The 26,066-nt window shown below is 38.2% G+C and overlaps 1 protein-coding gene across 1 annotated transcript in view; it reads left to right on the top strand.

The window, feature by feature from the left end:
* The window catches only part of DGKH (diacylglycerol kinase eta), a 172,140-nt gene extending 158,037 nt beyond the window's left edge, over window positions 1-14,103 (top strand). The window contains exons 29-30 of the mRNA XM_018560473.1: window positions 5,747-5,877; window positions 13,857-14,103. Coding sequence (XP_018415975.1) covers window positions 5,747-5,877; window positions 13,857-13,946 — 221 coding nt within the window. The 3' untranslated portion in view covers window positions 13,947-14,103. The remainder of the gene's footprint in view (window positions 1-5,746; window positions 5,878-13,856) is intronic.
* The last annotated feature ends 11,963 nt before the right edge of the window (window positions 14,104-26,066 follow it).

Below are 26,066 nucleotides of genomic sequence, written 5' to 3'. Positions count from 1 at the left end.
CTAATGGCAATGACAGACTTGTCGTTAGGCCTTTGTTCATTAATACTCTTTACTCTTCCATATTGGTAGGGATCAAGTAATAATAATTACATTGAAGCTTAAGGGCATGCTGCAGTCTTGATCAAAAATGTTATGTTATACAGCCCTGGGTTTTTTGTCATATGTTTTCCATACTTCCATGTTCGAGTATAGCGATGTTGAGTAGAAATGATTACTCTCCGAAAGTTCTGGGGGACCCACAGTTAGACATTTAAAGTTGACTAAGGGGGCATGTTTGGCTGAACCAAAGGGAGACGAAGCCAGCCGATGTTCGGTACCCTTCACTTTGGCCCGGTTAGTCACTCGGCTGCCTTTGGCAGCCGAGTGAATAACCCACTAAGAGTTGACTCGGCATGTTGATCTGATACTTGCCAAGATAATTTACTAGCCTGTTGTTAAAGTATGTAGAACCACATTGTTCAATGTGCAAATGCTTACAAATCAGTTGCTTTTCTTTGAGCTCACTGCATCAAACATTATCTGTAGCATACATGCCTCTCTTGGAGCTTTAGGCCTTTTTATCTTCCATGCTCCTCTATTGGTAAACAATCTGAATGCCAAATGACACCACAACACTGAATAATGTTGTAGATCCATTGACCATGTTTCCTGGACAATAGTGCTCAGCTACATGTGAAATTTTAATTGCTCAGAGCTAATAAGATTTAACCCTATGCCAAAAGTACACGAGTATAAATCTGTATGTTGTAAATGAGATACTTGTCAACAAAGGATTTCATTTCACTTGAGCTGTTAATAGATCCTGATTGAATGTTTGCACAATATTAATCTATATATAAAATGCATCTGTCTTGATTGTCCCATTGAGAGACAGCTTCACAGTAAGCAATCTAGGGTTATACTGCCCCCTACAGCAGAAGTGGACACTAGACAAAAACAGAAGCTTGCACCAGACCAATCTTACTCAGTTTTGCATAGTGACCTCAAGGAGAATGGATGTTTCCTTCGGTCTCATCTTCAGTAATAAATCTTCTTGAAACACTCCATAAATGTTGCAAGCCTATCCTGTCCTGAGCAGAGCTTCATGTTTCGGAGATCACTGCATTGCACATTCCCGTCATGGAAAACTAGCAAGCAGACTTTCTCAACAATGTTGGGACTCAGGAGAAAGGTCTCTCCATCCAGGGATGTTCCAGGACATATGTTGGCGATGGGTGATACTGGATTTCCTATCCTTTTGGTTCAAAAAGAAGCTAAACCATTTTGTTTCAAGGATTTGGGGCCCAATGGCAGTGCTGTGGGATTGCTACGCCCTAATCTATGCCTTTCCTCTATTTAAGCTTTTACCTCGACTGCTGCGAAGGATCAAGGCTGAAGGCATTCCAGTGTTTCCCATAGCAGCAGATTGGCCTTGAAGAGCATGGTACGCTGATCTTTCATCAGTCAGTCGATGACCCTTGGCCTTAATCAGATCTGTTGTCTGAACCACCAAACTTTCACCCTACTTCTCATTTGGTGGCTTTAACAGCCTGGCTGTTGAAACCCAGGTTCTAAGAGACAAAGGCATGTCAGAGTCAGTAATTCTTGCAATGCTTTGGGAGGGTACCGTATTTTTCCGTCTTACCCAAAATTCAGAAATCAATATTTTCCATGCTTTTTTGGATAACTGATTACATCCAGTTTAAATTTTGTAGAGTAAGACAGCCGCTTCCTGGTATTGGTATTTACCAGGATTTTTTTTGTTTTCTGACATTTTTATGGGCTCCCTGTTGCATCTGGGCACTGGCTACATGCTCTCCGCAGCATCAGCTGACGTCGGGTACATAAGGCTCATGATTGGAGGAAACCTGTTAGCTTGTCTCTGCAATGGGAAGTTTCACTCGTGAGGCTAGTTTGCAGAGGTATCGGCAGTTTCGCAACCGCGGTTCTCCTCTCCTATAGTCTTATACATGGAAAAATACAGTAAAACTATTTCTCACAAGGTTTATCATTGCATGTGACGGACCTTTTTTTTCTATTGTCCATTGAGGGACACAGCTCTGAAGAATTCTGAGATGTAGGGTTATGCTGCTGCTGAGAAATGGTCAAACAAATTGAAAGCCTTTCACATTAAGGACATAACCCTTCCCATCTCACACCTGCTAGCTTGTCATTCAAGCTTATGAGTTGTGGGACAGGGTACCAACTTTTCCTGTTTTTTTTGCTCATTCTACTAGGACTTCTTAGGCATTTCATAATCAAGCTTCTATTACTCAAAATTTCAAGGCCTCCACTTGGTCTTCTGGTCACACTTTTGCAAAGTTTTATAAAGTTGATGTTTTTGCCTCTTCTGATGCTAGTCTTTGCAGAAAAGTTTTTCAGGCAGCTGTTTCAAGTGTACATTGACAGTTCATTTTTTTGTTGAGTTCTTTACTTGTTGTGATGCCCGTTCCTCTGTTTGGACTGCTTATGAACGTTCCTACAAATTTTTCAGAGCTTTGTCCCTCAATGGACGACAGATAAAATAGGACTTTTGTTCTTACCGTAAAATTATTTTCTCGGAGACCATTGAGGGACACTGCTCAAGTTCCCTTGTACTGCTTGCTGCAACTGGCTGGTCTGAGGGGTTATGTCCTTAAAGTGATGGGCTTTTAATTTGCTTGCCTAGTGTCCATTTCTCCCAGAAGCAGCAGCATAACCCAACATCTCAGAATACTTCAAAGTTTTTTTCATGGGCCATGTTTTTTGCTTTTTTTTTCCAGCTAGTAGTGGAAACACACTTGGCCCTTAGTACCATCAAGGATCAGGTGTCTGCCTTGTTTATTCCTTTTTCACACCCATCCTATGAATCATTTACTACTTTTTACTCTGTTAAAGGGGGTTGGCCATGTTGTTCCTGTTAGGCCTCCTCTCCAACATTGGTTTCAAACCTAGTATTGTGGTTGCTGCAAAGATCTCCCTTCGGACTGATTTGGGACATCTACTTGGCATTGCTGTCTTGCAGGGTAGCCTCTCTTGAGCCAGGAGGGTTTTGGGATTAGCAGCTTTGTTTTGTAGGGTTCAGGTTTGTTGGTTTCTTATTGGGCTGGGTCACCTGTGTTGTTTGGGCGTGCCACCCCTTTAGTTTGGTCTGCTTTTAGACGTCACTAGCATTGTCCCTCAATAGAGGATAGAGAAAATAGAATTAACTTTAAACTCTTTGCTTGAGTTTTTTGCTATCCTTCTTCTTTAGACTGTTTGCTACAACAGAGCAGGATTGGTATGGATGGGGCTAGAGTCCTCTGGTGACAGATCTCCAGTTTTTTTTTTATGTCCCTAGTGTTTATTTATCCTAACGGCAGTATAACCCTAGGTTGCTTACTGGGAAGCTGTGTTCCTCAATGGACTTCAAGAAAAGGATTTTATGGTGAGTACTAAGCGTCTTCTTCTCACTCAGTTATTCACTGTGTTTAGTAACTGAGTGATATTTCTGTAGGCAACAAATGAGCCTGATTTGATTCTCAGGCTAACAAAACTAAACGGACATATTAATTAAATGTTGTCCTTGGGAATTAACCCATTCCTCTTCAATGAAACCTCTTCAGTTGAATATTTTTGGCTCAGGAAGCTCCTTTGTACTTAATGTTTTGTTTGAGAGCCACCAGGGCCTCTAAATTGTGTGTGTGTGCAGGTCCAGCTACTGCCCCTGTTCAGGCTAAGGATTTAGGGCTGCCTTAGGGTAACATCTTCTTGCTTACTCCAGACATATATGTTCATTGAAGGATAGAATCCTAATATGCAGTGTGAATCTGCTGACCAGAGGGACATAGAAATCCCCCCAACTTTAGGCCCACTTCTCTTTGTACTTGTCTTGCTACAGCTCTTTAACGTCATTTGTTTTTTTTCCTGCCCGTGTTAAAAATCATACTTGGTGTGTGTTTGCCTTCAGTCCCTAAGAATAAGGGATTTTGTTCCATTTCCCCCTCATTATTCCCCTGTACGTTTGGGTACTATCCAGTCATTGACCTCCACAAAGAAAGGTTTATCAAGGCTGTTGTAGGTAAAGTAATTGTATGTGATTGTGAAGGAGAATAATGATATTCATGTTTAATTTATTTGTAATAATAATATAGGCTTGACAAATCTGTTATTCGTGCATCTCCAAACTGCAAATTTATTCATTTTTGTTTTTTCTTTCATTTACATCATGTTCGTTAACACTAAGGGGCAGCAAAGTACAATTTCCCTTATTACATTATGTACATAACATGGACTTCTACCCAATGTTAACACAGAGCTATATTGATAGTTTTATTAGAATGGATAAAATGCCTTACCTAAATACATTGGTGTTACAGGAGCCCTTGAATTTGGTCATGTGGTCTCTGCTGCATGGCGGGATCAGAGTTTCGAATGTATGATTCATCCCTAAACCAGAGATCAGGTGACCAAAAGTTTAGGCTTTTGTTCTTGTAACTAGCCATACAGAAGGAGCCTGGAACAGTGTTTTTTTGTCCTAGACAGACAACTTATCCAGCATTTTGTTCTTCATTTATATTTCCCAAGAAGTTGTTGTATTTCAGTTTTGTAGTCAAATTTGAGAAAACACCACTAGTTTGGTATGTGTTCCCCTTCACACAGCATACCTAAAAATAATTTTGAAAAAAAAAATTCCTACATTGTAGATGTTTCTTTGGAGCAGGCCTTTGGGCAGACTACAAGCTACTCTGAACAATTTCAAAGTGAGTCTGTCCTCAGTCAAAGTAGGGACAGAGTGAGTTTCCCTTTATTAACATACAATGCAGAAATAAGAATTCTGGATATTTATCCCTTCATTAGGACATTGTTCACGTCTAGTTTACAGCTGATAATGAGATCTGCCAGCACAGTGCAGACATGGTTAAATAAGGTAAACATTAACTCTCCAGCCCCCATCCTTGGAATTGCAGAGGATATTTTGGAGTTTTCAGAAAAGAGCACGTAAAATGGTAAGCAACAGTTATTCAATATTTCTAAAGTTGTGCTACTTGAATGGGTGTTCTCCCAATTTGGCTGCAAAAGTGGAAATACACTTTAAGGCAACAAAAAGAAAACATAGACCATAGATTAACCTTCAGTACATATAAAACCTTTTACTTACAAACAATGAACTACAATAAAATAATCTTTTTAAAACAGATGTGATCTGTTTAGCCACCTTCCAATTTTAAAAGATGCAGCCTAAGATGTGATGTAGTCTCATGACTTTTGGATAAAATTACTCCTGCTGAAAGACTGCAGTTAAAGGCATTCACTACTCGTACCTGTAATAATGTCAAGTGTCTATGTGTGTATGATTTTATTATGATAACTGGTGTTTAATATTAAAATAATCTGTAAATGTCTTCTAAAGACCCATCTAAATGAACGTTTTTACAGACCTGCCACTGTTGATGATTATTGTACAAGCGTTATACCTTACACCACTGATACCTTACACCACTGATCCTAACTACCTAGTTACAAATTCCTAGTACTTTATGGATGGCAAAACTTGGGTGGGAGCGTGAGCTGAAAGCACGGCTGCAAAGCAATGAACCCAATCCTTGTACAGACATTGTTTGAATTATTGTTGATTTTAACCTGCATGCACAAGAAATCAAACCATTACACTTGTTAAGTTGATACCTTTTCTCTTTTCCCTTTGCTAGCACTGCATTTCTGTTTTCCACTTTCTTTGGCCTAACCTATGCTTGTTATGCATTTGTGCATGTACAAATTAAGGGGGTTTTGCTCTTAACTTTGGTAGTTCACAAATGGGGCACAGATGAAGTGGCAGCATGGCTGGATCTGCTCAGTTTGGGAGAGTACAAAGAAATCTTCATCCGTCATGACATCCGAGGTTCAGAGCTAGTACATCTGGAAAGGCGGGATCTTAAGGTATTTCCTTTGTGCTACTTTTTTTCCGCTCTCTAAAAGTTTCCTACTTGTGGGAGTTAAAACTTTTTCCTGTTCTCTTTCTTGTTATGTGCTTGTAGCTTGGCTTCAATAACACATTCTGTGTAAACTAATCTGCACTGTCCTGTGGCCTGCACTTCCCTGTGTGTGACACTGCAATTGCAGCCTACACCATCAGCAACACTTGTAGTAGGAACACAGCCTTTAACATGGTTGATTCTAAATAAAATTTTCATATCCACAAGATGGTTTGATAAACTTACACTAAGAAAATCCTTTGTTGTATATCTGAAAACAAAAACTATATCACAGATATAGTGGGATCAGTGTGGAAGGTTACAAATACAAATTTTTGTGTGTTCATGTTATGAATAACATTTTCTCATGTAGTGTACTGTGCAAAAAAATATGTTTTTGTGGTTTTGATTGTGCCATTGTGTTCACCTTGTGCATCTCTTGTGTGGAAGCCAAGCATGCTCATTGTATAGTGACGCCATTGTCATCCATTATACAACCTGTTAAAACATATATTCTGCTTGCATGCTATATACGAGTTCAACTCAACAGCTCAAGACCTACATATAGCTCCTAGCTACCTTTTGTTAATCGGGGCCACCGAAAGGAAAACAAGAGAACATAGAGGCTGCCATTGCTAACATTCTTCTGGACACATTTTTTATTTGTTGCATAAATCAAGTGTTTCAGACATGCAAACAATTAAAATGATCGGCTCAAACGTTGACAGCATGAAAAAATCAGTATGTTCATTGGTCTGGGCTGTAACATCCAGATTAGAAAGTCTGAGTGGAGTCAGAACTCCTGAGCTTTAGGTTTGTTCCAGCTCACTGTCTCAAATCATTAAAACCATAGGATAGGCAATCTGTGCCAGGCAACTAACATTTTTAGGAGTGTTCAGTAATGCCAGCTGTCATCATTCTCTTATTACAGGTTTCTCATAAATAGGTGCAGAGACTTTCATGAGGGTACCCATAGACATTTAATGATCTTTGGCGTGGACTAGCTGATTTGTGCCTCATTATAGAGGGATTATAGTAAAATATTATTACAGAAAAAATGCCTAATTATCATATTATTCTCAGAACAGCAACAACCTTAGAGACTGAAACTTAAAGCATGCTATAAATGCAACATAATCTATTAAAGTACAGTGTATACAAAAAGTGAACTCAGAATCAATATGTCAACATGTTGATAGATGCTAGGGAAATATATGGATGTCCTAAGGGTTAAACCCACAATGGTAAATTATATTTTTATTAGATGGTAGAGATAGAGAAAGATGTGCCAAAAGATATTAAAGTCCTGCATATGCAAAATAGCTGCTAACATTTTTTGTGCACAGTAAGCCAAGAGAGTGTAGACTGCTAGCAGCAAGTGAAAACAGAGCTATATTACATAGCAGCCAAGAAACTAAGCACAAGAGCATGCAATTAGCTATGTGAGCTTCGACACAAAACTAATGAGCAGACAGGCATACAGACTAAATTGCAGAAAAAGTAATTAAGGGAATTTATCAAAACTGGAGCAGACAGAATCTGGAGCAGTTACCCGTGGAAACTACTCAGCTTCTACAGTCTTTCCCCGAAAATAAGACACTGTCTTATATTTTTTTTACCCCAAAGAAACACTAGGTCTTATTTTTACGGGATTTTTTATTTTTTGGTATGGTAAGAATGAGAATTATACTGTTGCTCTTTCTTTCTTTTCCTCCTACTGGTCAGTATCGGTAATGCTGATCCCTTTCTTTCACTTTCACAGGCGGAGTGCATCTGGTATCACTCAGCCTGTCACAGTCACAGGCGGAGTGCATCTGGTATCACTCAGCCTGTCACAGTGACCGGCGCTATAGAGTAAGTATCGGCTTATGTGGCTCTGCTCCCTCCGCAGCCTTGCTTTCTACAGCGCTGGCTTCCTTTGCCATCCGGGACAGCGGTGCAGCAGTGGGGACATCAGACAGTGGACAGCGCGGTAAAGTACGGTACCATTTACCGGTACAGTACCATTACATTAAGCAGTGCCTTCAGGAGGACAGCAGTTGGTGAAGTATGGTACTGGAGTGCTCCCTGTCACTGCGCTGGCCGGAGGGAGTCCCCTGTCATCCCCTTAATACAGTATGTCCCCGCAGGCTGATACCATCTCTCCTGCTCTTCAAGTTCCCCCTCGCATGCTACCACCAAACTAGGCTTTATTTTCGGGGTAGGTCTTATATTACAGGAATCTTGAAAAATAGTGCTAGGTCTTCGGGGGAAACAGGGTATATTTAATTTTCAGAGCCTAAGTGTACAAACTGAAAACAAAAGCTGATTGGTTACCATGGGCAACTGCTCCAGATTCTGTCAGTGGGAGAAATGCAAAAAATGAGCAGCTTTCTTTTTCCATTTGGTCTGTATGCCTGTCTGATGAACTTGATTTTAAGCTTATATAGTTATTTATATGATGTGCTGGTACTGCAATGTTTCGCACATGCTGCATTTTCATATCGTGCTGCTGGACTTTGCATATTTTATGCATTCTGCCCTTTTTCTTTTGTTCACATTTAGCAGTTATTTTGCTAATGCAGCAGTTATTGATATCTTTTGGCACAGCTGTCAGCACTTGTGTCCTTCTTTTGCTCTGTTTATTATTATGTAATTATTACATTTTGTTGCTAAATATGTTGATTATATTGATTTAATGAATTTCTGTATATTTGTCTGCACAAATAAAAATGAATTATGTTGTATTTACCATGTGCTTTATAACATCTCCAACGTAAATGATTTATTTCAGTGATTATATTAAGCATTGAAATATATTATGTAAACGTATGCTATTTTTCAAAACTTAGTGGAGGGCTTTATTGACAGTTGCAGACCTTTGTAGTTACAAACTAAATACAAAACTGTATTATGTTGTGCATATGTTAAGGTTTTATAGTAAAACTAGAGTATGTGCTTTGCCTGTAAATGTTTTTATATGTGCTGTGAGAATTTATTCTGGTGTGTGGAATGTCAGAATAATATATTTTTTCCTGTTGAAGAGAAAAATTACTTCTAGGTAATCAACTGTACTAATGCAAGGACAGCCTTAGGGATACAAAGAGCAAGTTATTTTTACATTCCCCCCTATCCCCAACCGTTTGGCCTTAGATTGCCTAATCCTGTACATGTAACTTTTTACATCACTTTTCTCTCCAGTTCTCTTTGGCAGTTTGAGCCTTACAAAAAATTTAATCATTCAATTTGCTTTGAATATGGAGTTAAGAGCATTGTCTGCTGCTCCTTTTTTACAGTTTAAGTAGGTCAAAGTACATAGGAAGGTTATTTTTGTGGTAGAGAAAATGAGAGGGTTTGAGATTAGCAAAGATATAAAAATCTGAAATAAATATATTTTCTGTTTGCAAAATACGTTCAGTGTTTGTTGTAAATATTAAAATGCACAATCAATGTCACAATAGCAGAAATGCCATTATACTTTACTAAACATTGCTGAAGTTGCCTATTTGTGATGTTGAATTATGGAACTTTTTACTGATGCCATGCCCGTGATTAGTAGATGAAGCTGTATTAGAGTGCGGAAGAAAGAACTGCACTTTTTTGTTGAAGCATTTAACTGCACAGATATATGGGAAAGGTGGACTGTGTTAACATAAACTTGTGGCCATGCAATGGACACGTGCATATTAACAACCAGTAAAAGCTTTCCAACAAGCCCAAACTGACCTTTGTAGCTGCAGGCTGCTTCAAAAGACAGTGAGGATTTATTTTAAAACCCATTTACTTCATCTTAATACAATAATGCCTGCATGTCCTTAGCTTGATCAGTAGGTTCACTTTACATTCCATTTACTATTTTACTATTGTACAACACTAATTTACAGGCCATTCTAAACATAGTTAAAATGCACAAAATAGGGTACACACACACGCCTACCCCATTACTATTCATCTAAAGGTATAAATAGCTAAAATTGTAATTTGTAATAGGTTGTAAAAAGGAGGAATCGTACCTTTACGAAGCATTTTTATAAACTTAAAGTTTGCATGCATGTTTCCATGTTAAAACTTACATTGTGTTCAGTGTTGTCCATCTCCTTTCAAGCTATGATCATCCTCACAAGGATAAGTATTTAATCTCGAAAAAAAACAGCTCTGATCTAGACAGGTCATCTTTTGCAATGTGCAATACGCATGCCAAAATATCATGTAATGTCATGATACAACACATATGGTAAATGTATAAAAAACGTAATCATTTTGGTTGTTTTGGTGTGGTGTGTTTTGGAGTTTGCATGTCAGAATATGATGCAGTCTTTTTCATGTATTTTTCTAAGCATAGCATTGTCATTGCAGTGTGTTTTGTCTTTCTCAGTTGAGTTTAATGGCCTATATCCCTGAGTGTAATATTGAGGCTTAAGGTGCCCATACACCTTACGACCATCGCAAGACCTTTGTCTTGCGATGGTCGTATGCTTATTGAAAGCTCGTACGATCTGCCCACCTTGGACGGGCAGATCGTACTTGCGATCATCGAAAGCCCGCCCGCTGAGGGGCGGGCTTCCGATGACCGCAATGCAGAACGGGCACCGGCCCGTTCCGCAGCTATCGGACGAGCAGGCTAGAAACCCGCCGACAATCGTACGATTCTCGGCGGGTTTTCGAGCATGTTGGTTCGACAAAAGACGTGCGACCGCACAGTAGAAACGGTTGCACGTCTTCGTTCACACTGCTCGATTCTCGTTCGATCGCGGGATTTCGCCCGATTCTCGTACGAGAATCGAGCAGTGTATGGGCACCTATACACAGTTATCCCTCTGTACCCTTGCCATTTTGAGGTCATCTGTGAGCTTCAGTGTCACCAATGTAAGGCCCTTTCACGTGGGCTTTCCAATCAGGTCTGTCTGTCAGTTTTTCAGGTGGACCTGATCAGAAGCCCGATGTTAGTGTATGGGCAGACAGATCTGAAAAGGACGAGTGTTCCGTTTACATCCAGTTATTCCTGACTCTGGCCAGGTCGGGAAAAACAGATGAGACATCCATTTCCCCGAACCTGATCATGCAGGATTGGGGGGTCACTGGATGTAAACGAACGCCTGTAAGCCTACAAAAAAGCTGATTGCATCACACATAATAGAATAAATACGTTCCACTTATTTTAGAATACAGAAACAGCTTTGACTTGGATAATCTTTATACAATCATTTTAAGTTTGAACTGTTTTTATATGCATGAAGACTACTTTGAATGTTGTACCCATATCAATTAATAAAGCTGAACTCCAGGCAGGTGTAAAATACACAGTAATGCAGCCAAGTATTCATTAATATTTCTTTAAATTGAACTAGTGTTTAAATGTACCTAGATTTAATCTGTGTCAGCCTCTTGCAGTTCCCCTTTATAGCAACAATCAGGCTTGTAGAGGTGAGGGGAAGGAATGGAAGCTAATCAGATGTATTTCAGGCAAATATGCCAAAAAGGAAAATCCTGATGGGAGGAAAGAGCAAAGTGATGAGACAGATGACCTCTTCCACTGATCAGTCAGGCTGGGGGTGAAGAGATTAATCCACTTTATTCCTTCTGCAGTCTATAGCTGAATGAGAGCAATCTAAACATGTATGGCTAGACTTCTACAACTGCAGCTCAATCTATAGATTAATAGATAATAAGGTTTAAGAAATACAGAGACCTCTCAACAAGAGGTGACTACTCTTGCTGGCCTCTGGCAGTATGGTGACCCTAGGTAATAAGAATTTGAGTGGTGTGGGAACAATTATCCGCCTTAGTACCGGAGCAATTCTTTCATTTTTGCGCACACATGTTAAAATCTGAAGTTTTGGATAGAAAATTACTTTAAACCCCCAAACAATTATTATTTTCTGAAACGAAGGCCCTGAAAAAATTATGATGGCAGAATTGTTTTATGTTGCACAATATTTGCTCAAATGTTTATTAAATTCATATTTTTTTAGCAAAAACACTAAAATTAATTTTAGTGCACACAAACGCAATATATACACAATTTTTAGATGTAAAAACAAATAAAAAATAGGGTCACATTGAGTATATAGATACCAAATATGTCAAGCGCTAAAATTGCGTGCCTGTGCAGTGTGGAAAAACGATGGTACTCAAAATTGTACAAATGTGACGGTTTAAAAGCCTTTTATTGTTCATCAGTTTAGAGTTAACGGCAAATTATGGCCCTAGTATTATTGTTCTCACTCCAACGTTCGCGGTGATACCGAACATGTGGCGAAGTTGTCGTTTACATGTGCATGCCTTATGTGCTTGTTTATTCGCATGCAGGTGGCGGAGCTGGTTTTAATTTGTTTTACATTTTATTTTATTATTTCTTACTATTTAACACTTACGGGTTTTTTTTTTGCTTAACTTTATTCCTATCACAAAGGGGCTAACAAGTCCCTATGTGATAGCGTTTAGAGATTCTCTTTATGGAGACCCCTGGGGTCTAGTTAGACCCCTGATGTCTCTTCTGTCCTCCATATACAGACGATCAAGCAAAGGAATGTGCTTGATTGCCTGTGTAACCACCACCTCAGCCGGCTTCTGATAGCTCTGATCGCGGAGAAGATCAGGGAACGGTCTTTCCTCACTCTGCTCTGGCTCTCCGTTCAACACTGTTTGCCAGAGGAGTGGGGCCCTCGAAAACCATAGCAGGTTGCTACAAGTAATCTGAGAAGCTGTACAGATGGCCAGATCACTTGTACATAACAAGCATCGTCTACTAAAAAAAACAACAATAACTACTTCAAGACCAGGACTTTCAGGTACCTCATATGAAGTGGTTAAAAGTTCACTTTATTTATGATTTCTAATGTGTCATGTACAGTGGGAATAGAAAATAATCACCCCCCTTAAAAATAATCACATTTTGTTGCTTGGCTGCCTGAAATGAAGACACACAGTTTTTTTGTTTTATCCAGCAGTATTTACTCAGCAACTTATAACATCCAAGTGAAAAATATAACACCAACATGTCAGAAAAAAAATAGAAAATTTACAGCTGTTATAAAGTTCCATTTTAAAAATGCAGAGAAATGTATGTAACCTAGATAATGAAAGGAGTGTGTGTACCCTTTGATAATGCGGGAAATTGGGCATTTAGAGATCTGGACTTAACTAATGTAGAAAGCCAGTTCAACCAATTTACCTGAAAGGCAGATGATGTTGACTTTTTTTCAGGATGTGTACTCCAGAATAGTTGTGATTATCCAAAACACAAGGCCACAGCTAGTCAGCACAAATAAAAATAACGGTTTAGCATCTCAGTGTTAAACCAGAGCTTTTGGTTGCATACATTTGCAAATGCTGTACATGTGAACACCCAGTGCTGCATCAAGGTACATCTATAAAGTGTGCTTCCAACTGTTTTGTTAGAACTTGATTGAAATATCACAAGTTACAAGGTTTTACTTCTGCGTTTAGGGTCACTTATCATGTTTCTAGGACTATCGCAGGGGAGGTTAAAGGATACTATACAGTTTGCTAAATACAAAGGAAATGAACAAGGTCAATGTTGATTTAAATTGGTATTTTCATTGTTTCTATTGTTGGCATGAATAGATGTTTGTGTAATAACACCTTTATTTTGAATAATCATCCTAACGGTGCATCAGTTTTATATAGTATCTTCTTTGTGGAGACTGGCATTCCATTAACCTATATTTGTCAAACCATTCATAGACATTGTTATGTTAATATCATAAAGCAAAACATTTTGCCTGCCTTCATGTACTATGATTATTATCAAATTGCTTTCCAAAACATGGCGGTGAGAAAAAAAACTAAAATACATGTTCATCTTTGAAAATACGGTTTTAAAAGTTTTGCTATAGTGATATTCTTTGTGTGCTTACTGAAAAATCCCGATGTTTCTTCAGATATAATTTGATATTTTTCAATGATGCATCGCTGCTATTAATAAATTATTTTCTTTTGTAGGATCTTGGGATTATGAAAGTGGGTCATATGAAGCGAATTCTACAGGGAATTAAGGAACTCAGCAAAAATGCATCTTTATCTGATGTTTGAAGGCACAGGAGGTGTCCATAAATGGCACAATGCTTGACCAGAGCTCCGAGTTGATTTTAGAGGCACTGTGTGGTTTTAGTTTACAATATAAATGTGGAAACCAGGAAGATAAAGTTTGAGCATTGTGCACTTCGCTATTGTGTTAGCAATTTGGTGCCAAAGTTTTGAAAAGTCGAGCATGTTGGTTCGACAAAAGACGTGCGACCGCACAGTAGAAACGGTTGCACGTCTTCGTTCACACTGCTCGATTCTCGTTCGATCGCGGGATTTCGCCCGATTCTCGTACGAGAATCGAGCAGTGTATGGGCACCTATACACAGTTATCCCTCTGTACCCTTGCCATTTTGAGGTCATCTGTGAGCTTCAGTGTCACCAATGTAAGGCCCTTTCACGTGGGCTTTCCAATCAGGTCTGTCTGTCAGTTTTTCAGGTGGACCTGATCAGAAGCCCGATGTTAGTGTATGGGCAGACAGATCTGAAAAGGACGAGTGTTCCGTTTACATCCAGTTATTCCTGACTCTGGCCAGGTCGGGAAAAACAGATGAGACATCCATTTCCCCGAACCTGATCATGCAGGATTGGGGGGTCACTGGATGTAAACGAACGCCTGTAAGCCTACAAAAAAGCTGATTGCATCACACATAATAGAATAAATACGTTCCACTTATTTTAGAATACAGAAACAGCTTTGACTTGGATAATCTTTATACAATCATTTTAAGTTTGAACTGTTTTTATATGCATGAAGACTACTTTGAATGTTGTACCCATATCAATTAATAAAGCTGAACTCCAGGCAGGTGTAAAATACACAGTAATGCAGCCAAGTATTCATTAATATTTCTTTAAATTGAACTAGTGTTTAAATGTACCTAGATTTAATCTGTGTCAGCCTCTTGCAGTTCCCCTTTATAGCAACAATCAGGCTTGTAGAGGTGAGGGGAAGGAATGGAAGCTAATCAGATGTATTTCAGGCAAATATGCCAAAAAGGAAAATCCTGATGGGAGGAAAGAGCAAAGTGATGAGACAGATGACCTCTTCCACTGATCAGTCAGGCTGGGGGTGAAGAGATTAATCCACTTTATTCCTTCTGCAGTCTATAGCTGAATGAGAGCAATCTAAACATGTATGGCTAGACTTCTACAACTGCAGCTCAATCTATAGATTAATAGATAATAAGGTTTAAGAAATACAGAGACCTCTCAACAAGAGGTGACTACTCTTGCTGGCCTCTGGCAGTATGGTGACCCTAGGTAATAAGAATTTGAGTGGTGTGGGAACAATTATCCGCCTTAGTACCGGAGCAATTCTTTCATTTTTGCGCACACATGTTAAAATCTGAAGTTTTGGATAGAAAATTACTTTAAACCCCCAAACAATTATTATTTTCTGAAACGAAGGCCCTGAAAAAATTATGATGGCAGAATTGTTTTATGTTGCACAATATTTGCTCAAATGTTTATTAAATTCATATTTTTTTAGCAAAAACACTAAAATTAATTTTAGTGCACACAAACGCAATATATACACAATTTTTAGATGTAAAAACAAATAAAAAATAGGGTCACATTGAGTATATAGATACCAAATATGTCAAGCGCTAAAATTGCGTGCCTGTGCAGTGTGGAAAAACGATGGTACTCAAAATTGTACAAATGTGACGGTTTAAAAGCCTTTTATTGTTCATCAGTTTAGAGTTAACGGCAAATTATGGCCCTAGTATTATTGTTCTCACTCCAACGTTCGCGGTGATACCGAACATGTGGCGAAGTTGTCGTTTACATGTGCATGCCTTATGTGCTTGTTTATTCGCATGCAGGTGGCGGAGCTGGTTTTAATTTGTTTTACATTTTATTTTATTATTTCTTACTATTTAACACTTACGGGTTTTTTTTTTGCTTAACTTTATTCCTATCACAAAGGGGCTAACAAGTCCCTATGTGATAGCGTTTAGAGATTCTCTTTATGGAGACCCCTGGGGTCTAGTTAGACCCCTGATGTCTCTTCTGTCCTCCATATACAGACGATCAAGCAAAGGAATGTGCTTGATTGCCTGTGTAACCACCACCTCAGCCGGCTTCTGATAGCTCTGATCGCGGAGAAGATCAGGGAACGGTCTTTCCTCACTCTGCTCTGGCTCTCCGTTCAACACTGTTTGCCAGAGGAGTGGGGCCCTCGAAAACCATAGCAGGTTGCTACAAGTAATCTGAGAAGCTGTACAGATGGCCAGATCACTTGTACATAACAAGCATCGTCTACTAAAAAAAACAACAATAACTACTTCAAGACCAGGACTTTCAGGTACCTCATATGAAGTGGTTAAAAGTTCACTTTATTTATGATTTCTAATGTGTCATGTACAGTGGGAATAGAAAATAATCACCCCCCTTAAAAATAATCACATTTTGTTGCTTGGCTGCCTGAAATGAAGACACACAGTTTTTTTGTTTTATCCAGCAGTATTTACTCAGCAACTTATAACATCCAAGTGAAAAATATAACACCAACATGTCAGAAAAAAAATAGAAAATTTACAGCTGTTATAAAGTTCCATTTTAAAAATGCAGAGAAATGTATGTAACCTAGATAATGAAAGGAGTGTGTGTACCCTTTGATAATGCGGGAAATTGGGCATTTAGAGATCTGGACTTAACTAATGTAGAAAGCCAGTTCAACCAATTTACCTGAAAGGCAGATGATGTTGACTTTTTTTCAGGATGTGTACTCCAGAATAGTTGTGATTATCCAAAACACAAGGCCACAGCTAGTCAGCACAAATAAAAATAACGGTTTAGCATCTCAGTGTTAAACCAGAGCTTTTGGTTGCATACATTTGCAAATGCTGTACATGTGAACACCCAGTGCTGCATCAAGGTACATCTATAAAGTGTGCTTCCAACTGTTTTGTTAGAACTTGATTGAAATATCACAAGTTACAAGGTTTTACTTCTGCGTTTAGGGTCACTTATCATGTTTCTAGGACTATCGCAGGGGAGGTTAAAGGATACTATACAGTTTGCTAAATACAAAGGAAATGAACAAGGTCAATGTTGATTTAAATTGGTATTTTCATTGTTTCTATTGTTGGCATGAATAGATGTTTGTGTAATAACACCTTTATTTTGAATAATCATCCTAACGGTGCATCAGTTTTATATAGTATCTTCTTTGTGGAGACTGGCATTCCATTAACCTATATTTGTCAAACCATTCATAGACATTGTTATGTTAATATCATAAAGCAAAACATTTTGCCTGCCTTCATGTACTATGATTATTATCAAATTGCTTTCCAAAACATGGCGGTGAGAAAAAAAACTAAAATACATGTTCATCTTTGAAAATACGGTTTTAAAAGTTTTGCTATAGTGATATTCTTTGTGTGCTTACTGAAAAATCCCGATGTTTCTTCAGATATAATTTGATATTTTTCAATGATGCATCGCTGCTATTAATAAATTATTTTCTTTTGTAGGATCTTGGGATTATGAAAGTGGGTCATATGAAGCGAATTCTACAGGGAATTAAGGAACTCAGCAAAAATGCATCTTTATCTGATGTTTGAAGGCACAGGAGGTGTCCATAAATGGCACAATGCTTGACCAGAGCTCCGAGTTGATTTTAGAGGCACTGTGTGGTTTTAGTTTACAATATAAATGTGGAAACCAGGAAGATAAAGTTTGAGCATTGTGCACTTCGCTATTGTGTTAGCAATTTGGTGCCAAAGTTTTGAAAAGTTTGGATCTGTATGACTTGAAACATGGCTTGTTCAAGGACTGTGCTGGTTAGAGTATGAATGATCTTTGATTGCGGTGGCACTATTAAGTGCCATATGTGAAGTGTGACAACATATCTTTTTATGGCTTCAAAAGTTACCGAGCTTGCTTGCATGAGGCCCAGGCTTCCAATTAATAGCAAGGGTGACCAAAAAAGTTTATGTTGGTAGTCTCGGTTCATGCTGCCTCAGGTACTGCTCACTTACTGGCCAAGGAGTATGACTGACAAAAAAGGAAGAAAACACTTTATATACATGTAAAGTGAATGCAAATGAACATGCATGGAGTGTCTGTTGAAGTTGGATTTTAGTTGCATGACATATCAGATACGAAGTCAAAAGAAAAGAAAAAATACACAAAAAACTTGAACAATTTTTATATTGATTTTATTAAGTTTTAATTTATTACTACTGATGTGTCTTTTGGCTAAAGGCACTTTTGTATTATGTGTTGTATATTTTTTTTGCATGAGTATGTTCAGTGGCAGGGGATTTGTGGATGTGAAGATGTAGCCCATGTGCCATGTATCTTCAGAAACTTATGTGCATTATGTATGTTCAACATATTTATTATAGCTAATCAATATTGTTTTGTAATTAACTCCGATAGACTTAGCTTATCAAAATTACATTTTTGCAATGATAGTTACCTCACAAAATGTATCTTGTAATTATTTGGGGCCTCTAGTTTTTTTTTTTTCATTGCCTTATGTTATTTAGGGTATCAAATGTTAGTGATGTTTATCAGCAGTCTTCAGCTCAAGGAAACCAGGTAGCAATAGAAAAGATATAGTTGTTGTCTTGCCACCAGAGTTATGGTAGCTATACACACACACACACACACACACACACACACACACACACACTTACTGCTATAAGCCAAGATGCCTGGCTAAGGTTCTCCTTTACTCCTCTCTCTACAGCTCAATATAGGCAGCTAAAATGTCTTCTTTCATTTTACCTTGTACATCCTGCCTTATTCAATAAAGAATTCTTACTTTTAATGAAGAACTCCGGGCATAATCTTAACTCTTGCAGTGGGACTGCATGCTCGTTTTCATCTAGGGACGAAGATAAAAAAATGTATACTCACCTGACCCTTTCAGCCAGTTGGCTCTTAGACCGCTTCCTTCAGCTTGTCTCCTCTCCAGTGATGGCATATCCCTCGGAGTACTCGCATTCAATACAGCGTATTGAACTTGATGACTTACTGGACCTTAGACCACTGGAGCAGAGAGATGTCAGGGAGCGGTCTAACAGCCAGCTGGCTCTGAGGTTCAGGCGAGTATAACTTTTTTATTTTCGTCCTTACATGAAAACTAGCACTTAACCCTTGCAGTGCAGGGGTTAAAAATTGTTATGCCCAGAGTTCTTCTTGAAGTGCAATAATCCATAGTAACCAAAGTCCCAATTCAAAGTCCAGGTTTATTTGATACTTGTCAAGTGAATTCAGCTTAGTTGCTTTGGTTTACTGCACTTTAATAAGATACAACACTTAAGAATAAGAACCCCTAGGGGAAAAAAAGGTAGTTGGACTACACATGTCAAATGTTTCTAAAAGTACAAACATCTTTTAATCAGAAAACTTGCATTTCATATGCGTTTGCAGAGTTGCTTGTAAACCTGAACAGTTCATAATGTATTTTAGTAGCTACAGGATGTCAAATAGGCACTTTGTGCACCAGTACCAGTAACTTAATATCGTTATTTTACATGTAAGCTGTCCATACACTGTACTTTTTTTTTTCGTTTTGCCTTCTGGCTGAAAAAAAATAAATAAATCACAGATTCCTTATCTTGGCGTGAATGGAGGAATCCCCTGCTGTTTCCATTGTATTCTGACAGTGGCCGCCAGCCAGCAAGCACTGTTTGGCCGAAGATTTTCCAACCGGCTCCTTCGATCTTCTAATCAAGGAATGCCAGGCGGAAGAGTTAGAATTCTTGATGAACCAGCTGAAATTCGCATAGTGTATGGCCAGCTTAAGTGAGGCATAGGGGGTGATTTACTAACCTAAACACACACACACACACCAGGTGTGTGTGATTTTCACACAGCAAAACGTATTTATCAACCAAATAGTCTCTAAAAGCATATTTCCACTAATGCCATATATGGAAAAATCATACACATGATCGATATATAATGCTGCTTCACAGTTTAGACAAAAATGGTTAGCTCATGCATTTACATTCCTGCATTCATCAACGCAAGCAACATAACATAGAGCTAATTTACACAACATCACCTTGCAATTCATTGCAGGGCTTTGCACAACACACCTGCTGGGTGTGTACACACTACAAAGGTGTTTCGATTCCTCCCATAGATTATGCTGGGAGGGAACACACTACAGAGGTGTATACACGTTCGTGGTGTGTTTAGAAGGTTAGTAAATCAACCCCATAATGTCTGCCCAGCTGAAGTAGATTCTGGTTTTGTAACTAGTTCTCACACTAGTTGTATAATGTATGCTACAGAATTCAATGAACTGGTCATAGTACTCTTGGATTTTAATGTGACATGATTATGCTGCAGCCACTAGTACAACCACTGTTTAAATTCTGGGATATTTTGGTTAATGCTGCATAACACATTCACCTGACATCAGCCTCTTATTGCCACTTATTGTGATAGTTCTAAGTGCTGTTGTTTTCAACTTTTGAACAATAATTTGTTTCCACCTTGGATAAACTAATAGTAATTTATTAAGGCAATGGTCTTAGAGCAAATAAAGTCTTGAGGGCGTTTATAGCGAGAGCTTTTTCACACTTTTCCCAAAGGCTGCATACATTATTATTAAGCTGATAAAGCACTTTAGTAGACTTCATGCCATCTTACCCCTGACATCCACTTAACAATGAAAGCATGAAAAGAACTGTCATCCTACCTCCCCTAGTATTTAAATTATGAACACTTTTTTTGTTTAGTAAAGGTAAATTAGGGGCCATAACTTGCACTATTTCTTTCATATTAATAGGTATTGACAGGTTCGGTGATGTGCTAGCTGAAAGTGAACCTGTTTTATATGAATTTTAGAAGCAGTTATATTTTGTGCTATGCCATTGCACATAAGGAAGTTCCTCAATGATGGCACAGGTTTTTGGTCTGTATGTGCTCCTAGTAGTGAAAATTAACAAAGATTCTTTTAGAGGAGAATATTGGGGTTTTTTCTGGGTTTTTTTTTTTTTGTCATGGTGTCATAAACCTTAACTTACAGTAAATATAAATCAACTTGAAACACCACATGTAAGGTTATTTTAAATGGTCAGTCCACCCATTTTTGGGGGGTCAAGGTATTGAACAGTGGTTGACTGAATCACCCACTAGTTTCTTATTTAAGATCCCTTATGGGTTCGTCTAGTTAGTGTCCTAGTCTTTCTGCTGGCATATGTAGATTGTTAAATCCTCTTTTACATTCTCTGTACATTTTCAAAGCAATGCATCAGGGAACTTGAAGATCCGTCTAAAATAGCTGGGGTAACACAAGGGATTTGGGAACCAAGGAGCAGAAAGTTTTTAATGACGGGCAGATATAAGAAGTTGCTGGGTGATTCTATCTACCTTTAATCTATACAAAACTGAGATACCACTTTTGACCTTTTTATCTAAACCCCTAGCAAAAATGGAATTTATTCCAGCTTAACACTCATAAGATGAGGTGTCTGCATTTGTTTTCCTTTTCAGCGCTTTTCTTTATTTTCACTTGGTAATTCTGCAAATAACACCGTTCCTGTACCATTGTGTCTACACTCCTCTCTCCACAATATCTATGTGGGAAGACATGGTTTGTTACACAGGGTGGACTTCAAACATGTCTGCCTTTTTGTTCATCTCCATTACATGGTGGATTGATGGAACTAGTAGTTTGCACAGTATAAATTAGTTTTTTTTTTATGCTCACATGAAGTGTCAAGGACACTGCATTTCTGGCAAGATCAACAGATATTTTCTGTACTTGCTGAAATTGTTCTTAGCCTGAAAAATTAAAACTATTGCAGCCACCACATCTAGGGACTGATGAGTTGCAGTATATTACATGTTTGTTTTTGAATTTAGATGCGTTTAACTTTTAGTAATAAAGTCCTCTGTAGTGTCCACAGTTTGTCCACTAAACTAAGTAATGGGGTTGATTTCATTAGTTTAGTGAATGAGGTGAAGCTGTATTCACATCAATGATCCAATCATGTGCCAGAAAAAAATAAATCTTTTTTTCTTGCACATGATATTCAGTGTGAATACAGTAATATTTACTAGTGAACAGTCTCTACTCCTTTGGTAAATCAACCTCAATGTCTTCTTATTTACAGTGCATAAGAAATTCCTATTTTCTTCCTATATTTTAGTATTTTTACACCTATGTCTGTTCACAAAAGAACATTTCAAACTTAGTTGACTTGTTTATGGCTGTAGCATGTATTTACTTCCTAAAATCTTTTTATAATGATCAGCGCCAGAACCTCTTTCTTGACCAAGAAAAACAATTTGTAACCTTCTTTTACAAATGAATTTTGTCCCCTTTCATATAAGTTTTGTATATTTAAATATCCCTGTTTTCTGGTAAAGCAGGACAATGTGTGAGGTGCAATATTTATATAACATTCAGAGTTTTTTGTGGGGTAATGTGTCACACAATGTCTGAAACTAAGAGGTTACCAGTGCACTACTTTAATACTGTATCTGTTTGAAATCTAAATATCTCACTGTTATGCAGTTGATCTGCATATTTGTATATTATGTTCCAGCACTGTATCATCCTATATAAAGATTTCTTAAAACTGTGTATTTTTTTTTTTTTTACTTGGTTTATTTTCAGTGTTTTAGATATGTGAGCATTTTGCTTTATTCCTTGTTACTATAAATTTATATTCCACAAATTTTGAATATACTGGTATTGTTTTCTGAAAAAAAAAGTGTGATTTTGAATCAAACATTATCCTTCTATAGATGAATATTTTAAAAGGAATTATGGTAGAAGTGTGCATTTGATGATGAAGCTGTTATTTTGTCACCTTGACTGTTTATCTGGAATTACATAAATGAGTTAGTCCAGTGCAAAAACATATTATGGAGGTGTCAGACATACCTCTTTAGTTCAGATGCAGCCAAATTGCAGAATGCTGAGCTGCAATTCAAACAAAGCTTTAGGACCATACACACAGATAATGTTCAATAGTTTGAGAAGGCATAATCTAAGCCTCTAAAAATTTCCATCCATTCTTGGACGGGGGGCTTTCACACGAGCGTTATCAGTTCAGTCAAGGTACACGGACACAAAAAACTGATGACAACTGAATCAGTCTGCACATCCGCTGTCAGTTCAGTTTACATCCGTTTTTTACAAATCCTTTTTGGGCCTTTTGTTCTATGGTAAATTCCCATGATTCTTTGCTTTCCCCCAGCATGCATTGAGCTTGCCATGCTGCATTACGACATCAGTCCCCAAAAAACTGATGTAACCTGAACTGATATAAACTGATGATCAGGTTACATCAGTCCTGGTCAGTCAAAACGGAGAGCTGATCCTTCTCAAATTGTGGTCCTCAACTGACACTGATGTAAACTTATGGTCATCAGTTTTCATCCGCACTGCCATAGAGCATTGTTGTCCATTTTTCATCTGCAAACAGAGGGTTGGAAACCTGACAACCTGAACGCTTGTGTGAAAGGGGCCTTACAAGTTAGATTTTTTAATTTTATTTTAAAATGATTTCTTGCATCTGGTAAATGCAATCTTTTCGGTTGTTGGTACACGTTTTGTTAAAAAATAACTGCTGCTCCTGATCCCACTGTCAGCTCTCAATACAACTGTGCCTTCTTTGTTATAGCTTCTTTAAAGAAAGCTTTCCCTTCCAACCACAGTAAGCCTTATTTGTGAACAGTGAGTGAAGAGCTATCTCAGACAATTCATATCAACCAGTTGGATTGAAATTTTAATTCCCTATCACTTTCTAGTGCAGATTGATTCTGAGTCATCTACTTTCATTTGCCTGAGACATGTCTTCCAATTAATTTTAAATTGAAGGCCACATGTTGACTATCTGCTCTTGTGGAGACAACATTTAACAAAGGCTTACTTAAAAAGACACTACCTTCAAGAAACGCTTTTCAGGCTACGCACATTAATAGATTATTTAATTTTATATTTATATAGCTCTTTTTGCTCTGAGGACTTGATGCTTTTATTCTGCTGTTGTGGGTGATGGGCAGGCAGCCACCTTAAGTGCACTCTGTTAAATGTCATACAAAGGCATTTCTTTTCCCAGCCGGAAGATAAGTAACCTACCAGCATGTCTTTGAAGTGTGAGGGGAAACACTTGCATGGAAAGGGAGACCATTTAAATTCCATGCAGATAGTGTCCTGACTGGAACATGAACCAAGGACCCTAGTGCTACTATGCAGAAGTGCTAACCACTAAGCCACTGTGCAGAACTTACTGATGCTGTCCTTGCGTATCTACTCCTTAGGCTTTTTACAGCTGTCACTGCTAATGTGCAGACAATCCCCCACACACTTCTCGGGTGTTGGAAGCTTTACTGGCAGCTTTACTAACATCACCTTGCTGATGTCAAGGCCAGTACAGGACCTACTACAAAAAACCTTTGACACTTCTAAAACTGTCAGAGGTTAAGAAAACTACAGGTCTATTACTGAGAAAAGACCCAATAAATTCCTACAACATGACCAACATTAGTGAAGGCTAATTATAAAAATGTTATGTATGTGAGCAGCATGAAAAGTGTTACCTGACAATGATGTCAAATAGTATAGATACTATTATTAGAAAACTGTAATGAAGAAACTAGAAATCTTTATTAGGTTTTCTGGCATGAGTGGATTATGTTTTGCCCGTTTCTTTTTGAGGGTAAACAGAGTCCAGAGAGTACTGCGTGTAAGCTTTACTGAACCCTGCAGAGGGTAAGTTGTGCTGTTACGAAGTGTATTCCAGTTTGATGTAATACAGGATATGTAACATGCCTGGCTTTCCATGTACCTTTAAAATGTTCATACATGCTAAGTTTTCTAAAGTAATTCAGATACATTTGGCTTTAAATAACTTAAACTAAAGAATTTGTCTTATAAAAATTTAATGATGAAAGAATCACAAAGTATACAGATTATATTGTATGGATGGATAGCTTTATATATATATATCCGGCACTGGTGGGGGAGAACAGTAGTCTTCTTAACTACATTTTTCTGTCATCTCTCTCCAGCTGAAAAATGATGGCGACTGTGATAAACTAAAATGTGTGGTGGAGTAGGTGTTCAGCAATTCCTTCTTCCTTTTTTCTGTCTAAACCTGCAATCAGCTAGGCACTTGCAGAAGCATTACAATTACTGCATATATTTTTCTTTCTGTTTTGTTTTTTTAACGTAGCACTACAAGCCCTCTTTTCTTCCTAAAAAATCTAGCCCAACACAACCTGAAAAATGGGTGATCTATATAAAAGGGCATGCACTCTTTACCTTGAATGGTAAGCGCTAACACAACCATTTGAGTCCAATTAAAATTTGTTTTAGCTTTTAGTTATGCATGATCACAGAGCTCCATTGTAAGAGGGGAGGAACTATGAAGATTTAGCTTAACCCCTTCATGACTGAGGCCCTTTTTTCAATTTTTGCACCCATGTTATATTCCACATTTTAGGCCTGAAAATGACGTAAAACCCCCCAACATTATATATTTTCTGAATGCCAAGACCCTATAGAATAAAATGGTGGTAGTTGAAAATTTTTATGTTGCGCAATATTAGCGCAACTCCTTATTAAACCCCAAAATTTAGTGACAAATTTAATTAAATGCCCCAAAACACAACAAATTACCCATTTTTTTAATGAAATATAAAAGATGAGGTTACAACGAGTAAAACGATACCCAACATGCCCAGTTTACAGATTGCGTGCGACCGTGAAACGGCGAAAAACTGCAGTACCCCAAAAAGTCAATAAAAGACACTTTAAAAGCCCCCACAGGTCATCAATTTAGAAATACCCCAAAATACTGGCCCTAGGATTATTGCTCTCACTCCGGCGTGCGCGGCGACACCCAACATGTGTAGCGCGTTCGTCGTTTTCATGCGTAGGCGCACCCGACGCGTGTTTACGTGGCGACGCGCTTGCTGGCGGGGGCGGGGTACTTTTACAATTTTTTTTTCATTATTATTAGATTTATTTTATTTCATTGTAATTTTTAAAAACTGTTTTTTTTTTTTTAACTTTACTTTGACTGCTATCACATGGGGGGGCTTGCAAGCCCCCCCATGTAATAGCAGATGGGGGTGACAGGTCCTCTTTAAGGTGATGCTGGGGGTCCAAAAGACCCTCAGTGTCACCTTTACACT

The sequence above is a fragment of the Nanorana parkeri genome, unplaced genomic scaffold (genome assembly GCF_000935625.1).
Source record: "Nanorana parkeri isolate BGI_ZX_2015 unplaced genomic scaffold, ASM93562v1 scaffold457, whole genome shotgun sequence".
NCBI lineage: Eukaryota > Metazoa > Chordata > Amphibia > Anura > Dicroglossidae > Nanorana > Nanorana parkeri.
The sequence above is the reverse complement of the archived record's forward strand: the minus strand, read 5'-3'. Positions and strand labels throughout refer to the sequence as shown.